This window comes from Hirundo rustica, chromosome 2 (genome assembly GCF_015227805.2).
Source record: "Hirundo rustica isolate bHirRus1 chromosome 2, bHirRus1.pri.v3, whole genome shotgun sequence".
NCBI classification, from domain to species: domain Eukaryota; kingdom Metazoa; phylum Chordata; class Aves; order Passeriformes; family Hirundinidae; genus Hirundo; species Hirundo rustica.
Window position 1 is genome coordinate 90,272,212 of NC_053451.1, and position 16,444 is coordinate 90,288,655.

The window sequence follows — 16,444 nt, forward strand, 5'->3', positions numbered from 1 at the left end:
AGCATCCTCTCTTCCAAAACCTAGTAGCTGCAAAGCACAGAAGTAGCAACACAGACAAGAGAGAAGAACCACAACAGACAAAAATGAGAAGCCTTCCCATGAAGAGAGGTTTGAACAGCAGGTTTTCCCAATTCATGCAGAGAACTCCTACAGCCTAAAACCCACCTTTACACTAGAAAGATCCACCTCTAACCAAAGGTAAAGTATTCAGGTCTACTTCACAGATTTCTGCAGCTGAAGTGTCTTTTAATCCCTCTTTTGGGATTGGCTTTGAAATTCTTAGATCTACATTATGATAACAGGCAGAATAACCAAGAAGTAGCAAGTTCTGTCAGTGGCATAACCTGATGGTTCCAAGAACATTTGAGTTTTCAGTATGAACTTATTACAGTAACCTAACTGCAGTTTTAACTACTTGCAACTACTTTGAAATTTCAAGTCCTGAGGACCACCAGATTAAATATATTATAGGAGATGCATTTTGCTAGAAAATAAACCCTATTTGAAGAAATTTTTTTCCCTCTAATCCAAATGAATCGTCCCTGATTAGTTTTAGAACGAAAGCCAACGCATAACTTGAATAATATCCACAGGCTGCTCAAAATCTGTGCAATAAAAAGAAGTCTTAATAAATCTGAAAAAATTCAAATATAAACATCAATTCCCTTGCTAGCTATGCTGTCAAGTATTTGGAGATGGCCTAAGCTTGAGTTGGAGACTATGACCATTAAAATGGATTAAGTTAAAAAATGCTGTATTTATTATGCCACTTTTAATAAGTTTTAAAATATTTTCCAACTTCTACAGTAGCTTCTGAATCCTTTCATCTTACCATCTAAGTTCTTCTAGATGAGGAAGTAGTCAGCTACCTTATCTCTGACTTCACCGATTCTGGCCTCAATGATGACCTGTTTCCAAAAGGAGAATCCACTTTCAACTTTGGCTAGCCCAAAGCCTGGGCTGTGAATCACCTGTGGTTCTCTCAGCAGGTCTGACTCAAGCTCAGCTGTACAGTTTTGTTCCCCGCCCAGATCAGTAGTAAGCAGCAATCAAGGAGCCTCCTTAAAAGCATCACATTGTCCACAAGCTTCTTCAGAAAAACACCAAATACTAAACAATGACCCCACCTGCACAAATGGCTAACATTCAACTCAAGGCTTATGGCTCCTGGGATTTGTGGATGTCTTGTGCATCTTTCCATCACATCTGGACCAAACTCTTAGAGCAGCTACAAAGACTCTCATCTCTTCTGAGAAACATGTCTCGGCCTTCAGCTCCTACCATCTCAGGCTCAGCAAAATACAGATAGGAACTTACAAGACAGTAGAAAACAAGTTCTTGAGACATCAGTGTTGTGAGGCAACTTCCCTTTGAGCAATTTTGCATTAATTGTCTTTGGGCTTCATACATATAAACAGTGCAACAGGAAGAATCTACAAGTTTTCAGGAAACTTAGGTCTAAATTCAGACCCCCGTATCTACAGATATCAGAGACAGAAGCCTACTATGTTAACTGTTTTGCCTAAATCCCATTGGCTGTATTGGAAGCCTATATTCTTGAATCACATTTAAGATGCAAATCCCACATCATTCCTACTTTTTATTTCTTCAGGTACAATTATCAGCAATTTTTTTAACCTTTTCAGTGTAGGAGAGACTTATACCTAAATTCTCTCTAGAGGCTTTCTAAGGTGAGAAATACTGTGTAAAGAGTTAGCAGTTTTATTTGTTAAAAAGAGCAAAGTTTAGAAAAGTTCCAGTATCCAGTGGGTCAGAAGGCAAGCAATATCTAACCAGTAAACACCAAAGAGAACTGGTTTCCCTGTGACAGCTGCCAAACATCCCAGTAAGGCATGAAAAACTCAGCAAATGACCTCCTAAAAAGCACTGTTTGGTATAACTCTAATGATAGCAACATGAAATAGCATCACTATAAATCACAACTATGTAACACAATCACAATTTTGTTACTGCTTATAACAATTTGTCAGACCAAAGAAGCCCTACTGTTACTTCTCACTCAGTTTTAAGGGTAATGGATCTAGGTGAAGAAAATTATCCTCCTTTTGTTGAATCATGTGAGTTTCAATAAAGCTACCACATTCTTCCTTTCTGTCAAACTTCTTCAATATTCAGAAGCATCAGCATTAACCACAAGGAACATGGCAAGTTATTCTCCTTAGAAGTTCCAGTCTTTAAGAACTATGAATTTAAGCATAAGATACAACTGTTTCTTGACAAGGTCATCCAAGAAGGGTAACAACACAAGAAAATGAAGACATTTAATCCAATATAATTCCCCCTGCTAAGCTGTAACTGTCAGATATTTTCCAAGTAGTGAGACAATCTCACTTCATATTTAGCCAGAAGCAGGCTCACATATCACCCCAAGATCTTTGAGGTACTGCTGCTACTCTGTTTCACTGCTTAAATCCCTCTTTTCTCCGATAGGTAACAAGTGTCCCTTTGACATTAAGATTGAAGTGATTTCTAAGACAAGGTTGAAACATCTGCAGAGCAACACACTGGGGTGGGAGGAAGTATTTTCATAGAATGCCACTATCTTTCCCATTTAGCCTCAGTAAATTTAAAATTAACAAAATGGATTGAGACTGTATCGGGGCACACCCAGCTGTTACTCTGAGTGTGCCCTCCAGGGCTGAAAATCAAGGAACCTGATTACCATAAGTTTTTTCAGAGTCACCAAAATATTCTGCTTAGCTTATATATGGCTGGACAGAAAAGCACAGAAACTTATACTGGCTTTCTTCCCTGAGCAGATATCAGTAATTCATTCATCAGCAGAACTGTTGTTCTGCTTTGGAGTTGCAGCTTTTAGAGGAAGAGAACACCCTGGGATGCTGACTCAGCTGCAAAATTTGTGACTGGACAGCACGTTTGTTTCTAGGGAGGAGTTCCCACAATCCTATTCAGGAAAGCTTATTTGTCAGATGGATTGATAGTTAGATGGAGAATGCAATCTTGGCTCCTTCCACAAGGTGGTAGAACCCCTCACAGGATACATTTCCCTCTTTTCACTGCTTTTAAAATGTTCTTAACTATGTACCACTTGTACTTCTGCTTCAGATACACAACCCAGGGGTCAGATACAAAAGTGTATCTGAAAGATAGACTGCAAGTTGCTCACCAATGGCAACAGTTACTAGGAGGATATTAAGAGAGGAAGTGGTTGCAGCCAGGACAAATTGTCACTAAATGCTGTTCAGGCTTTTCCTGTCATTCCCTCATCTTCACTCAGTGTATAGTGCTAATCCAAGCCCAGTGTCTCCCATTACAATGGGGAGCAGGAGGCAAAATGGCAAAGTCCCATACCAGTAGCAACACTCCTCAAAGCTTTACCTTTCTCAATGCATTTCCATAAATCCAAGGACAACTTTTTTCCTGCACTGTAAATATGCTTACGATACACTGAAAATTGTCTAACCTTAATCCTATTCCATAGACTAAACTGATTTAAAGTGAATTCCAGCAGATAACAAGGAGAGTTATTTTATGTGGTCAGCATGCATTCCACTAACCACAGACAGTGCCGAATCACAGAATGAGACACAGCTAGCAGAAATGAAATTATCAGGTAGAATAAAGATAACAAGCAGCATTTTCTGAATGGAAGTGGAATATCAAGGTCAATTTATAAACAAGTGACTGCTGAAATGGCTAAATCGGCAAGGTTAGTACAGACTTCAAGAGCAAATCTCTCTTCTAGAAAAGGTCTAGCAGAACAAGCGTTAAAGCAAATTGTATCAGCATCCTCAAAAATTAGTGCAATTGTGTCAATAATATTTAAATTGTAACTAATATTTAAATTATGCCTTTTGTTAAAAGTACTATTAAAAAAAGAACAAAGCATGGTTCATGCTGTAAATCACAGTACAGACTCAGTGATAAAGCCTCGACCTTCATTGTCATAAAGTAAAAAAATCTCCATATAGACAACACTCAAATTCTTAATGCTACCATATGTTAGCATCCCCCCCCAAAAATCAGTTGCATTAACTCTTCAGCGATAAAGTTGTTTCAATGTTACTCTGTTCTTAACCCCAACAAAACCATTTTATTACAGTGAACTCACATCTAGATCAAAAAACATTCAAGTAACTAAGTTTTTCAAACCAAGAACACTAACTCCTTATTTAAAGAAGGTAAATTATTAAATTTCTCGTCACACAATTACCTGAAGAGTTCTTTTGCTTCAAGGAACTGAAGCTGTGCAAACTGTATAAAACCTGCTTGCTGCAGGATTCGTTTGTACATTACCTATAAAAAAGAAGGAGGGGGGGAAAAAGGTTTATTATATTTGTATTTATGTAGTGCTAGTTACTACTGCAATAGCTACCTGCCGAAAAACACCAAATGATCTTCAGCCACACCTGACAAGTCACAAGCAAAATAAACCTTGATCCTCTACATTTTAAACTATATACCTGAATATACTGATTTTGCTGCCTGTACTCAGTTTCTTACACAAATGTGTGTGAACACAACTGCTCATGAGTACTTCGTAAAAGCAAAGTCAACAAACAGCAAGTTTAAGTTTTCTTGTTCAAATAATGACTTATCTGACATCACACTGACTTGCCTCGAGTTTTTTCTTGAGTTATTTGCAAACATAAAAGCCAGTGGTTATCTTTGAAGTTCCCCACAATTCAGTAAGCACAGAAAATAAAGATGGTCCCACTTGACCATACACAGCCACTTCCTTCCTGTCTCATCTCTCTGGTGCAAAACTGCTGGCAATTCTCATCATCTCATCCCCAGCTGATGGCCATATTTTTGACTTTCTGCCAGTTTTGCTACTTTGATTTTTTTTTTTTTTAAAATAAAAAATTCTTCCAAAACAGCTCAACCTAACCAATATGCAACACATTACACAATGTACCATAAAAATATAGTTAAAAACCAAGTAAACCATAATATGAAAAGCTATTTGTTATCAAGCTTTACTGTTAAGGTCACACCTAGACAGAAAATGCTTAAATGAAGATCAGTAGAAAGAGAACACAAAAACTACTTTAGGTAGTTATTAAATCTGAATGGTCAACCAACTACCAATTACAAGATTAAATTAAATCCTTGTGCTCAGAATATTTCCAACAGCAAAACAGAAGAACTGAAAGCAAGGAACCTAAACTGTGCTCTGTAGAGCATTCCTATTCATGACAACACTGGTATTTTGGCAAATACACCCAGCTACCTTCTCATGTCCTCAGTTTTTCCCTTCAGTTTGCCCATGAATACACAGCTTTCTAATGTTTCACACTGACAGGAAGGCTGTTCCTAAGAACAGACTTTAAAAAAACCATTTTCAATAAAAATACCCAGAGAATCTACAATATAATAGGAATATATTCCAGGAAGGAATTGCTGAAGTTGAGGCACCAGGTCTCAAGTGCAGTGGACTGATACTCTGATGATTTTTCACCTTGATTAAAGGTTATGGATTTACCAATAGAAAAGCTTGGCTTCAGTCCACTTACTCTGTACATGCTTTATTAATGGTTTGTCTAGTGGAAATACTTAATCTCTGTTGTTAGCAAGTCTCTAAAATGCTTTGTAAGGTTGTGGGCCTTTTCTTGCCTCCCCAGTGTATAGGAGAAAAAGGGAAATAGGGAGAAATGTTATCAGGCACAGTTCCTCAGAAAAATATAACAATATAAAATTAAACAAATAATATTTCATGACATCTTTATATAAAGTAATGCTTTACATTCAAGTGTAAGGATTAAAAATAGAGTTAAGTAAAGCTAAAAGAGAATTTAATTAGAGTTACGAAGTAAAACTTCTTTGGGGGTTGACTCACAAAACAGTCAAAATATTTTGGATTTCTGACAGTGTTATTACATCAATACACAGTTATCTGCAAACTGATGAATACCCACCTAGTTACCCTCCTAAGGACACTGCTGAATGATTTAATTCTGCAAATATTTGCATCTCATGGCAGCAGAAAAATGTTAAAATCCAGCCTGGCTTTCCAGGAAAGACTTCCCACCCTGCTGACTAGTATCAAAAGTAGATGGGCTGGGGGTTCCCCGCCCAGCCCGTTTTCAATTTCAATAGAGTGATCACTAAAATTTACATATTTAGTCAATGATGATATTGTAATAAAGTTTGAATTAATCTCCATGAAACACTGCTTTAATTGCAGAGCTTAGTCTGTACAGTATCTTTTTAACAAAAAGTGGAAAAGAGCTCATTGATAGTGTAACTATAGGCTGAAGGAACCAGTTTTAAATTTGAACTGATAAAGTTGTATTCACTTTCATTTAAATGCTGAGATATCTTCAATTCTCCCTTAAACACATGCAACAAAAAATTGTAGAATATCTACAAGCACTCACTTTCTGAACTTTCTTAAGATGCAATGATGAGATAGGCAGTACCCAGCTAGATTTTTAGCTGACAATATAAACACTAGATATTAAGATGTCCCAGGGTAAAGATTATGGAAGAAAACTGAGCAGATAATGGAAAATCCAATATTCCCTTTCTCACAGAGTTTTAAGGATGGGCTAGACCTACATGTCAAACACACACAGTTAAATTCTGTTTATCACAGAAAAAAACCCTGGAGCTCTTCCAGATCTGTTTGTCAGATCTGGAACAGGTTTCTTTTAAAAAGGTACTAAGCTACACCCAGTCAAAATTCAACACATTGGTTAGTCATTTATAATTTCTGAAGAACCATCACAGGACTTGCAAATTCTGCACCACTGACTGAATTCACATAAAAAACCAGTAGCTATAAAAACATGACATAAGTTTTGAAAAAATTCACATCTGAAAAAGCAATAGGAAAAAGAAAGATGACTGCTGAAGCAGTGATTGCTGTAGTGAAGTCTTAATTCTCTCAGCTGCTAAAAAATCCTTTTTGAAATGCTCAGAATTACCAACTACACTGTCCAAAGGAAATTTTCTAGAAAGCCTCTTTGTCTTTTGGTCAGATTTGGGTGAAGTTAATATGTTTTTTGAAGCTAAAAAATAATTAGGAAGGGAAAAAAAAAAAAAAAAGAGAGATACCTATGCAAGGTGTGTGTCAATCTAACCAAGGTCTTCACTACCATCAACCATGATTTCTGCAAACATCAGCAATCCTGAAAAATTAATAAGTAGTATTCAGTCATTCCATGGGAGCATGGTAGAAAGACCTTTGCACTCTTCTATCAAAAAGTATATCCAGCTGAGCCATCTCCTTGGAACACCTGCTTAGCATTTTTTACCTAGCAGGAATTCCTGATGCTCAAAAACAAAGAAATTTTCATCTGTTATGGCAGAGCTAAATTTGCAGTCTGCAGGCTAGAGCTTCTAAGGCATGACCTGTTACTTTCCAATAAGTAAACAGGGACTGTACAAATAAATCTGAGAGTACATTTCTTCATTGTTGTTATTCCACCATCATTCTGCATTACCAGCATACATATACATACATATTTATGCTGTTATACAGAAGGAGAGCATGCACCCATGTACGTGTGCAATGAAAAAGTATTGAATTATAAGGGAAAAGGAACCCCAAAACATGTCCTCAAGATCTGCCTTGCAGTGCCCTGTGTTCAAGTGACACATAAGTTGGATTCAGCCATTGCAAACTGCAGAACTAAACTATGTGACAAAGGGAACACTATAACTCATGAACCAGACAATAATAATCACTGTTATGTATGGATAGATTACAGTGGCTGGACACAGGGCCTTAATGCCAACCCTATGCACTCCATCCTACAGCTTGTATAAAATGGTAAAATAAGGCCTTTGAAGTGTCAGCTGCTCAGGATTCAGTAGTAATGCTTGCAAAACAGATACCAGAAGATACGTATTAGAAAATACCAAGATTCTAATAGATACCTATTACCTGAGGATAGCTCTCAGAAAGGAGTTAAAAATGAGTGACTGTGTCATCAATTAAAGTATGCCAAAGAAATATTGCAAAAACATTGTAAAGCATGCAATTTGGTTGAGGATCACAGACATATTACACAAGACTACAGTAAAGGAAGTCCAGTGTGCATGTAACAAACCTGTAATAACAACACCAGGTATCCAGGTATGAGTCACCTTAGAAAGCAAACTCAACATGCTACATTTCCAGCTACAGACAAGCTCTGAAAAACTGGAGAAATGTCTCAACAACAAAGCCAAGCTGAGTCATTTTAAATAGGAGTCAGTGGGAAACTCCATCAATTCAAGAATTTGATAACTGGTTAATATCAGTTTGCAAATACACCCCAAAAATAGAACAGGCTATTTTGCTTGCATGTACTATGTTTTCTGATTTTCAGCTGTAGCATTGAGTTAAAGTAACTCAACACCCTTAAAAGAACACTAAGTTAGAAAGAATTTGCAATATTCCAGGAAACTAATTTCAGGAAGACCAACCCTACACACTTAAGATATTCGTTAAAAGGAGGTAACATATTTTAAAGGCTGAAACATTCTAAACACATGAAAACTGAGGAAGAATGAGGTTCTACATAATGTATTTTAGATAATGAACTGTAGTTCATCCTGTGGCAAAACACAGAAAGTCATCTACCACGCTAAACATACATAAACTGCAAAGAAATAATTGGAAAATCATAGGTCATCACACATAGAAGACATTGATTAGATCATGCATCCTGCCCTCATAGTGACATTTTTGTTTGCTTCTTTAAACAGATTGGAAGGGAAAAGTAGGAAGTGAAGATGCAAAACAAAACATGCTGGAAACTGAACTCTATTTGCCTAAATACTTTTCAGCTTCAAGCTAATTTCAGATAGTTGGTCCTTCACAAAAGGATGGGAATGCTTTTCTCAACAAGCTTTTTAGTTCCAGGAGTCTCCCAGCTGCTTATTTAAGAGAGGAATCAAGGATCAAAATGAAAGTTGATACAAGTTTCATTTAATGATTGCCTTTCAAGGGCCTTGACCGATACTAAAATGAAAAGGAATTAGAAGCTTCTTGAAATTAAAAAAAAAAAAAAAATCCTGACAATCAGAATCATTTTGAACCATTGCAATCCTGTAACTTCCAGAGTCATGTTCCAAACTTTACACAATTCTAAACAAACCAAAAGTAACACAGCTGTTTTAATGGCAACAAAATGCTCCAAAGTATATAAAAAAAGGAAAAAACCAGATTTTCTGCAGGTTACAGATCAAATTTTACTTTCACAATAGGAAAGAAACAAAGTCAAATATTTGTTCCACGAGTAGAGATGTCATGCTGATTTTACAAGTCTCTAAATAGAAGCAATATGTACCATATGTATGGCAATATAAATCAGAGGTAGAAGGGAATGAGTACAAATTTTAATCAACACTGTAATCAAAGAGTTTGTACTTCACCACACAAAAACCTTTAAATCTGAGTTACACAGCAGTATGAGCACTACTTGTAAGAGCTTGGAAATAAGATGCATTTGCTTAAGATTTCCCATCACTTAACTTTGAAGTTAAGTGCTACTGTGGAGTTTAGGATAGAGTGAGAATCTTTGATAAAAAAGTAAAATTTCAAAACTCTAATTTGAAATAAAGTATACATTTTTAAACAGCAATAGCAAATAATAACAATCTAGTACCAAAGAAGCATCCATTGGATTTTCTGCCACTAGGTTTCTGGTTTTGCTTTGCTTTCAATTCTCTCAAGCTGCACACTTGAAAAAATTCAACAAAACCTTAGAAGAACAACAGCATTCAACCCTGCCGATGTCACAGCTTCTGCAAGTGCAAAGCAATTTAGCAGAATACCTGTTTCCTCAGGCTGAAATCATAAAAGGTATTACAACTTCTCTACAATGTAAATTCCTCCCCCACCTTCTCCAATCACTTGACCAATGGAACACATGACCCCACTGAGAAATTCACATTTTCATGAAAATTAAAGGAAGGACAGACCTGAAATTTCTCTTTTGGAATATTCCTTCGAGCTCCTTTTGCTAGAACAAGGGCTTCTTCCACTCTGTGGCCAGCTAGAAGATCCTGAATCTGTTTTTCCAATGGTAGTGGCACCAAGATATACACACCCTTGTTTGTAGCAACAATCACTTTTCCTGGACAGAACAAACAGATATATTTAATTTACAGCCTCTACAGAAAAAAGCAGTTTCAGAGATAACTTTAAAATACACAATTTAAGATACAAGAACCAAAACAGTGTTAAAGTCCAAAAAGTGACCTTTGCTGCTACCACATTTACTTGATAGTACAGTCTACCTAAGAATTCCACCTCAGAAATACAGAGATAATGGTAAATTTATTTAGTTACAGCAGATTTTGTTCCACTCAGAGTAAGAGAAGTTGGCTAGAATCACTCACAATGAACTAAGCTGGTAAGGCCACTGAAATTATTGTCCAGATTCCAGAGAGTAGGAAATTTTAATGAACAGGTTATTTCCCCAGGCTTATATTTGAAATTTTAAGCCATATATCAAATCTAGCAAGTAATATACAGTTCACAGTGCCAGAGCTTGTAGCTTTTCTGGGGAAAAAAAAAAAAAAAAAAAAAAAAAAAAAAAAAAAAAAAAAAAAAAAAAAAAAAAAAAAAAAAAAAAAAAAGTAGCCTAGTATATTCCACTCTTAAGAGTTTTCAACTGAAGAACAGATCAATAGATACTTTTGCGCCTTTTTTTTTATTTAACAATTCTGTGTGAAAGATTTCATTTTAAACTTCTTACAGATATTTTAAAAACTCTTTTTCTTTTGTATTCCTTTCTAATACGTAAGAATGTTGTCAGGATAGTCTGTGGACAAATATCTGTAGGTCACAATTACTGAGTTGTACCATTAAATTAACATTGTCCCTTTGAAAAAAATAATCAAGTTACAAGAAAAAGCTCTAACTCCATAGACTCCTACCCAACAAATAACTTGACAATTACAGTGCATTTGATGAGCATATATTTCATTAGAAGTGTGGAATTTTGAATTACTGAAGCCTGCAAGGAATCTAACTAGGAAAGCATTGCAATGAAGTTTCAAAAGTCAACATAAGTTGTTAGATACTTTGTTTAAAAAACAAACCCAAGTGACTGCCGCGGTTGTTCCAGAATTACTGATGCAACAAAGTGTTCTTTTCAATACCTTCAAAGTCCTGTAGAATGTGACCTTCTTTAAAAGGCAGCGTTTGCTTTTGCTGCTGGTCCAGCATGCTGTGCACCGTAATGAACTCATCATCGAGAGCAACCACGTAAGGAAAGCACAAAGCTGCCCCAATTACATTCTCTGACCAGTGCACTGGGGCGCGCTGTGAAATCCCATCTACAGTAGCAAACATGCCTACAGAAAGGGAAAAACAAAGCCTGAGGTTCGTGCTAGTTAAACACTGCTGCTTCCCCAATACAAAGCATGGGTACCAGGTACAGCAATGGAAAGTTTCAGAGCAGGTGCAGTATCAGGCAGCATGATGACAACACATCACACCTTCCCTGACCTGACAGATATGTTGGTTAATTTGGTTCAATTTTTTTCTTTTCATTCTCCTTCAGCAGAGGAACAGACAATGCCAAAATCTAAGAAGAGATGAATACTGAACCAAACTAGAAAGAATTATTCAAGTTTAGAAAGTTCAAGAGCCTGTCTTAAAGGAATTACACCATGTAGCTTGAATTCATTTCAGAAAAGTAACACTTACTGAGATCCAACTTTCAAACAATCTTTCCTTAGCAGGAGCTGCAGACCTGCACCACTTGACTTAGGCAACGTGGATGCATTTGTTCTTGTAGCGTCTGATGTCTAAAGAGCATTTTAGTGGACACAACTGTTCACTTACACTTTTTTCACTTTTGCTACAGCCAACGTTTTCAGAGAACAAGGGCCCAGCTCCTTGGGCTGAGTCACTTCCTGTGAAGCATCTGTATCTTCAATCATTTGAAAAAATGCAGAGGCTGTGTACACAGCAGCACAGAGACTTTCCATTATCCCAGGAACATTATCCCAGTGATAACTCCCATGTTGTCTCCAGAATAACCAGATTAAAGCTCCAGTTAATTTACAGGGTGGTTTTTTTGTCATTACCTTTCCTCATGTCTATTCTGTCCTCCGTTCTTCTCCTAGCTTAATAGACTTTTGAATTGCTTTAGGACCACATGCCACTGGTTCTATTCATGCTACTTGGTATTTCCCAGTTCTGAGACATTACTTGAAGAGAAATTTCAGTCACAATTTTCAGGCCTAGTTCCATAAAGATTTAGCAGTGTAAACTTCTGTTCTAAATATGAATTCATACCCCTTAAGCCAAGTATTCTCATGCCATTAAAAAGACATGCCCATGAAAATTGATCTTTGGCAGCAGTGAGCCACTTGACAGCTGGCAGAGTAAGTCTGAGCTCTAAAGAACAGAAGAGATTAAAAGATTATGTTATTCAATTTACAAAATCTCTTCCAAACGGAGGATAATGAGGCAAGGCAAGCTGAGTACAGAGTACAAGGACCTTCTTGGAATGAAAAAAAAAAAAAAAAAAGGAAAACAGACAAAACAAAACAGAAGGTTGTAGAGTACAGTACAGAGACCAAGCTTTTGGATCTCTTACAGCAGCTTTCAAATTATCAGCCCTTCCCCCCTAAGGGTTCTTTTTCATTACAATGATCAGCCTTTCAACCAGAGCACCTTAAAGAAAATACTTTCTGGGTCATAATATATAATTCCTAATTTACTCTATAGATCTTGATATTCTTATAACTCAGAAGTAAAATTTTCTGTCATACACTCTGTCCAGTTTTAAAGGCTTTTAGTAGTTAGCCCATGATGTAATCCCACTTCAAAATGTGGGAGAAAACCTGTATTAAATACAAACTAACCAGTCATAAACTTAGGGCTTATTATATTTGAAAGACTAATTTTTATGCTTTTCTATTTCTGTGATGTTCTAACACAAATAATTACAAACCCCATACTTTTTTTAATGAAAAAGCTCTTTTTTTGGTGATTAAAAAAATCCTTTGTGGAACTGAAAGTCTTCCTTTATGGAAGTGACTCTATGCATTCAAGTCAATGTCTCTCTACAACCCTCTACCTTCAATAGCTAGAGCTTCTGTGGTAGAATGATGAATTTTCTGTCTTCATGCAGCTCTCACCTAAGAATAACAATAAATATAACTACAACCAGAAACCACAGCGTTTTTATAGTACAGGAATGCATCTTATGAAACCTGAGATAAGGCCGAGAATCAATTCCATACTAAAAATTGCATGGGCTACAAGGATTACAAGAGTTGCTCGACACAAAGCTACACTGTTTTCATCACAAGAGATACAGAAATATTTTGTATCATCTGCAAACTTGTTGAAAGTGTGCCCTTCCCTACCAGCCACGTTATTAAAATGATGTTAGTATTGACCTTGCATCAGCCCCTGGGGTACGAGACTACTGGCCTCCAGTGGCACTCTGCACTGCTGACTATGAATCTTCCAGTCAAGCTTTCAATCCACCTCAACTGTTTCTCCAGCTCATTCTTCATCAGTTTGTCTACAAAGGATATCATGGCAGAGTGTCAAAGCCTTGCTGAACTTCACAGGATCACAGCTCTCCCCTCATTCGCCAAGCTGGCGGCTAATCACAGAAGACAGTATGGTCAGGCAATTCCCCCTTCTAAAATCCACATGGATTACTTCAAATCACATTCTTGCCCTTTATATATTTGGAAACAGCTTCCAGCATTCTCTCAGATCACCTTCCTGAGGATCAGGGCACAGCCAGCTGTACTTACCCGGTTCCTTTCTCTTGATTCACCTAAAGCAGGAGTGAAAACATTTGTTTTCTTCCAGTCCTGAGGAACACCCTCGATTATCACGACCTTTCAAAGATAACAAATTGGCCTCACAATGATATTGGCCATCAACCTCAAGCATTCATGAGAACATCCCAGCAGGTCTCATGGATTTGTCTGTCCAGTTTATTTAAATGTTCCATAACCTGATCCTTCTCTGCTGAGGGCAGATTTTCCCACTAGTCTTAAGGGCTGATGATTCCTTAAAGGTCATCCCAGTAGACATACAGAAAGACATACAGAAAGAAGGCAATAAGCACCTCAGCCTTTTCCATGCCTTCTGGCATCAGGTCCTCCACCCCATTTAACAGTGGGCTCCCATTAGCCTTCCTGTGCTGCTGATATGCTTGTAAAAGCTCTTTTTGCTGCCCTCCATGGTGCTCAGCAGAGTCAATACCAGATGGACATTGGCCTCTGTCCTGGTTTTGGATAGAGTTAATTTTCTTCTTAGCAGCTGGTGTTTTGGATTCACTATGAGAACGATGTTGATAACACACTGATGTTCAACGGAACACAGCCCTTCATCAGCTCCTCAGTCACCGTCAATGCACCCCAGAAAACTCCTGCCCTGCTTGTCTCCTGCTGTGCTGCCCCTTAAGCAAGTACTGGAGTGATTCAAGTGTACCCTAAAAAACAGGACCTGCAAATGTGTAGATTTCTTTCTGTTCCCTAAAGGTGCTACCTACAACTTCTTCCTGATGAAGTGGTCTTTTCCAGGCACTCACCACAATGAGTTTGTTCACCCATGTTAGTTTGCTCTCTAAACCAAATCCAAAAACTCTCATCTGCTTCCTTGTTTGTTCCAAGGCACCCCACCACATTTTCCTACTGCTCCCATGTAAAGGGTAACCCACATCTCAGCTGTTAAAACACAGCTGTGCTGATTTCCTCATAAAGAGTGAGAGAGCTTCCACTACCATGATGTTTTGCAAAGACTTTTTTCTCTGCATACGCCAGAAACAGAATTTCTTCAGCTCTGTTTGCTGCTTATGTAGTCTCTTATCACACCATCTTGCACTGATTTGTTTGTCAACAGAGCCTAATCTAAATCCAACTCATCACGTTGCTCAGTCAAGTTGGCAAAAACGCTTTTGCCTCACTTGACCTGGTGGATCCCATCTCTTCCTTAAATAGGGATCCATAGTCCTAAAAGACAAAACCCATCACCATAAGCTGTACAATCAGTTGGTGATCTGCATAACCCAGGCACTCCTCCTCAAGATGCTCTTCCTTACCAGCAGGATTGATGAGAAAACCCCCACCTCAAATATGATGGAGTCTCCCACTACTATTATTTGCTAATTCCTCCTGGTCCTACTGCACTGTACAGGCTTGGACGATTTGTTGGACAGCACTTCCTGCTTTTCATCTGCTACTGGAAGCACTGAGTATATTGTATAGATATAGATCAGCAAGCAGGAAAGGAGAAGTCTTCCAATTATGAGAAGTCACAAGTTTCCAGAGTCGGCCATCACAGTACAGCAGACACTCAGCCTGTCCTTCCCCTCTGGACAGCTGGAGGTTGAAGGCCCATGCCTGAGTCCTGGAGAAAATTCAATTTCCTTTTTGCCATCTCTGGTGCCATGTACTCTGCTGACTTCCTACTGCATCTCGTTCACTTGGCAACAGAAAACCTCATCTCCCATGGGCTAGGATATTTTCACTTGGTCCAGTCTCAGCAAGAGGCAGGAGGCACTTTATTCAGCTCAAGGCGTGAGGAGCTGCACCCTCCATTGGGAGCTCAGCCTGAGTCAACACCTCAGACCTTTTGGGGCAGCGGGTGCTGGGAAGCATATCCTGTGCTAATATCAAGAAGTGTCTGCTGTAATTTTAAACACTTAAAGCCTCTGTAAAGCAGGAAACCTGATTAAAAACAGGCAACCAGAGCTTCACAAACTCAAAAAGTGAATTTTGATAAGCAGTTTCATACATATCAGAAAGAATTGATTTTCAACTGTAAATTAACTAATTACTGAACAGAATGAAGAAGCAGAAAAAATGAAGTTCCTCCTTTTGAAAGAAGGATCTAAATACTAACTGCAAGTAAAGACAACAAAGTACAAAATGGCTGAGGATCTGCTATCAACTATTCTAACAATCAGTTTAAAAATCCAGCGTCCACATAAAGAAAAAGGTTACATACACAATAAAGTCAGAAATGTTTTACTTTCTCATTTTGAGCACTTGCTTTTTGCCAATCTAAATTCCAGCCTAAACTCAAAAGAAAATTAATATAAATAAATGTGACTTCAAATACTCTAAAGCCAAATACATCAACGCAGAATATCTCCACCTCTGTAAAAGAGGCTGAACTTAGCATAGATGCTAAGTGCCAAACCAGCGTGCTCTCTGATCAATGAGACATACGAAAGCAAATCAAAATTAGAGCTGAAGATTTACATCAAGCCTTTTCAAGTCCATGCAGCCACAGCAGAGGCCCACCTGAGATACCAAGATACACAACACTTATCTACTATAAAGGTGCTCAGCCATCTTCATAACTTCAAAGAAACAAATGTTAAAGACACTAGGAATTCTACCAAGGAGGAACAGCAAGATGGATTATACTTAGTCAAAACATTAGTGGGGAGAGAATAGAGAACAGGAGCTAAAAAAAGATGAATTAAGCAAGGAAAAGCGATATAGTTGACAGCAAGTACTCCAAAAGGTCTCTGAG

The 16,444-nt window shown here is 37.8% G+C and overlaps 1 protein-coding gene across 5 annotated transcripts in view; it reads right to left on the reverse strand.

Moving 5' to 3' along the window:
• The window catches only part of TGFBRAP1 (transforming growth factor beta receptor associated protein 1), a 37,084-nt gene that overhangs the window by 15,494 nt on the left and 5,146 nt on the right, over positions 1 to 16,444 (reverse strand). For all 5 annotated transcript variants that reach the window (XM_058419342.1, XM_040055442.2, XM_040055443.2 and 2 more), the window contains exons 3-5: positions 11,083 to 11,277; positions 9,898 to 10,052; positions 4,196 to 4,278 (exon numbers count right to left, since the gene is read on the reverse strand). In XM_058419342.1, the coding sequence (XP_058275325.1) occupies positions 4,196 to 4,278; positions 9,898 to 10,052; positions 11,083 to 11,277 (433 nt within the window). The remainder of the gene's footprint in view (positions 1 to 4,195; positions 4,279 to 9,897; positions 10,053 to 11,082; positions 11,278 to 16,444) is intronic.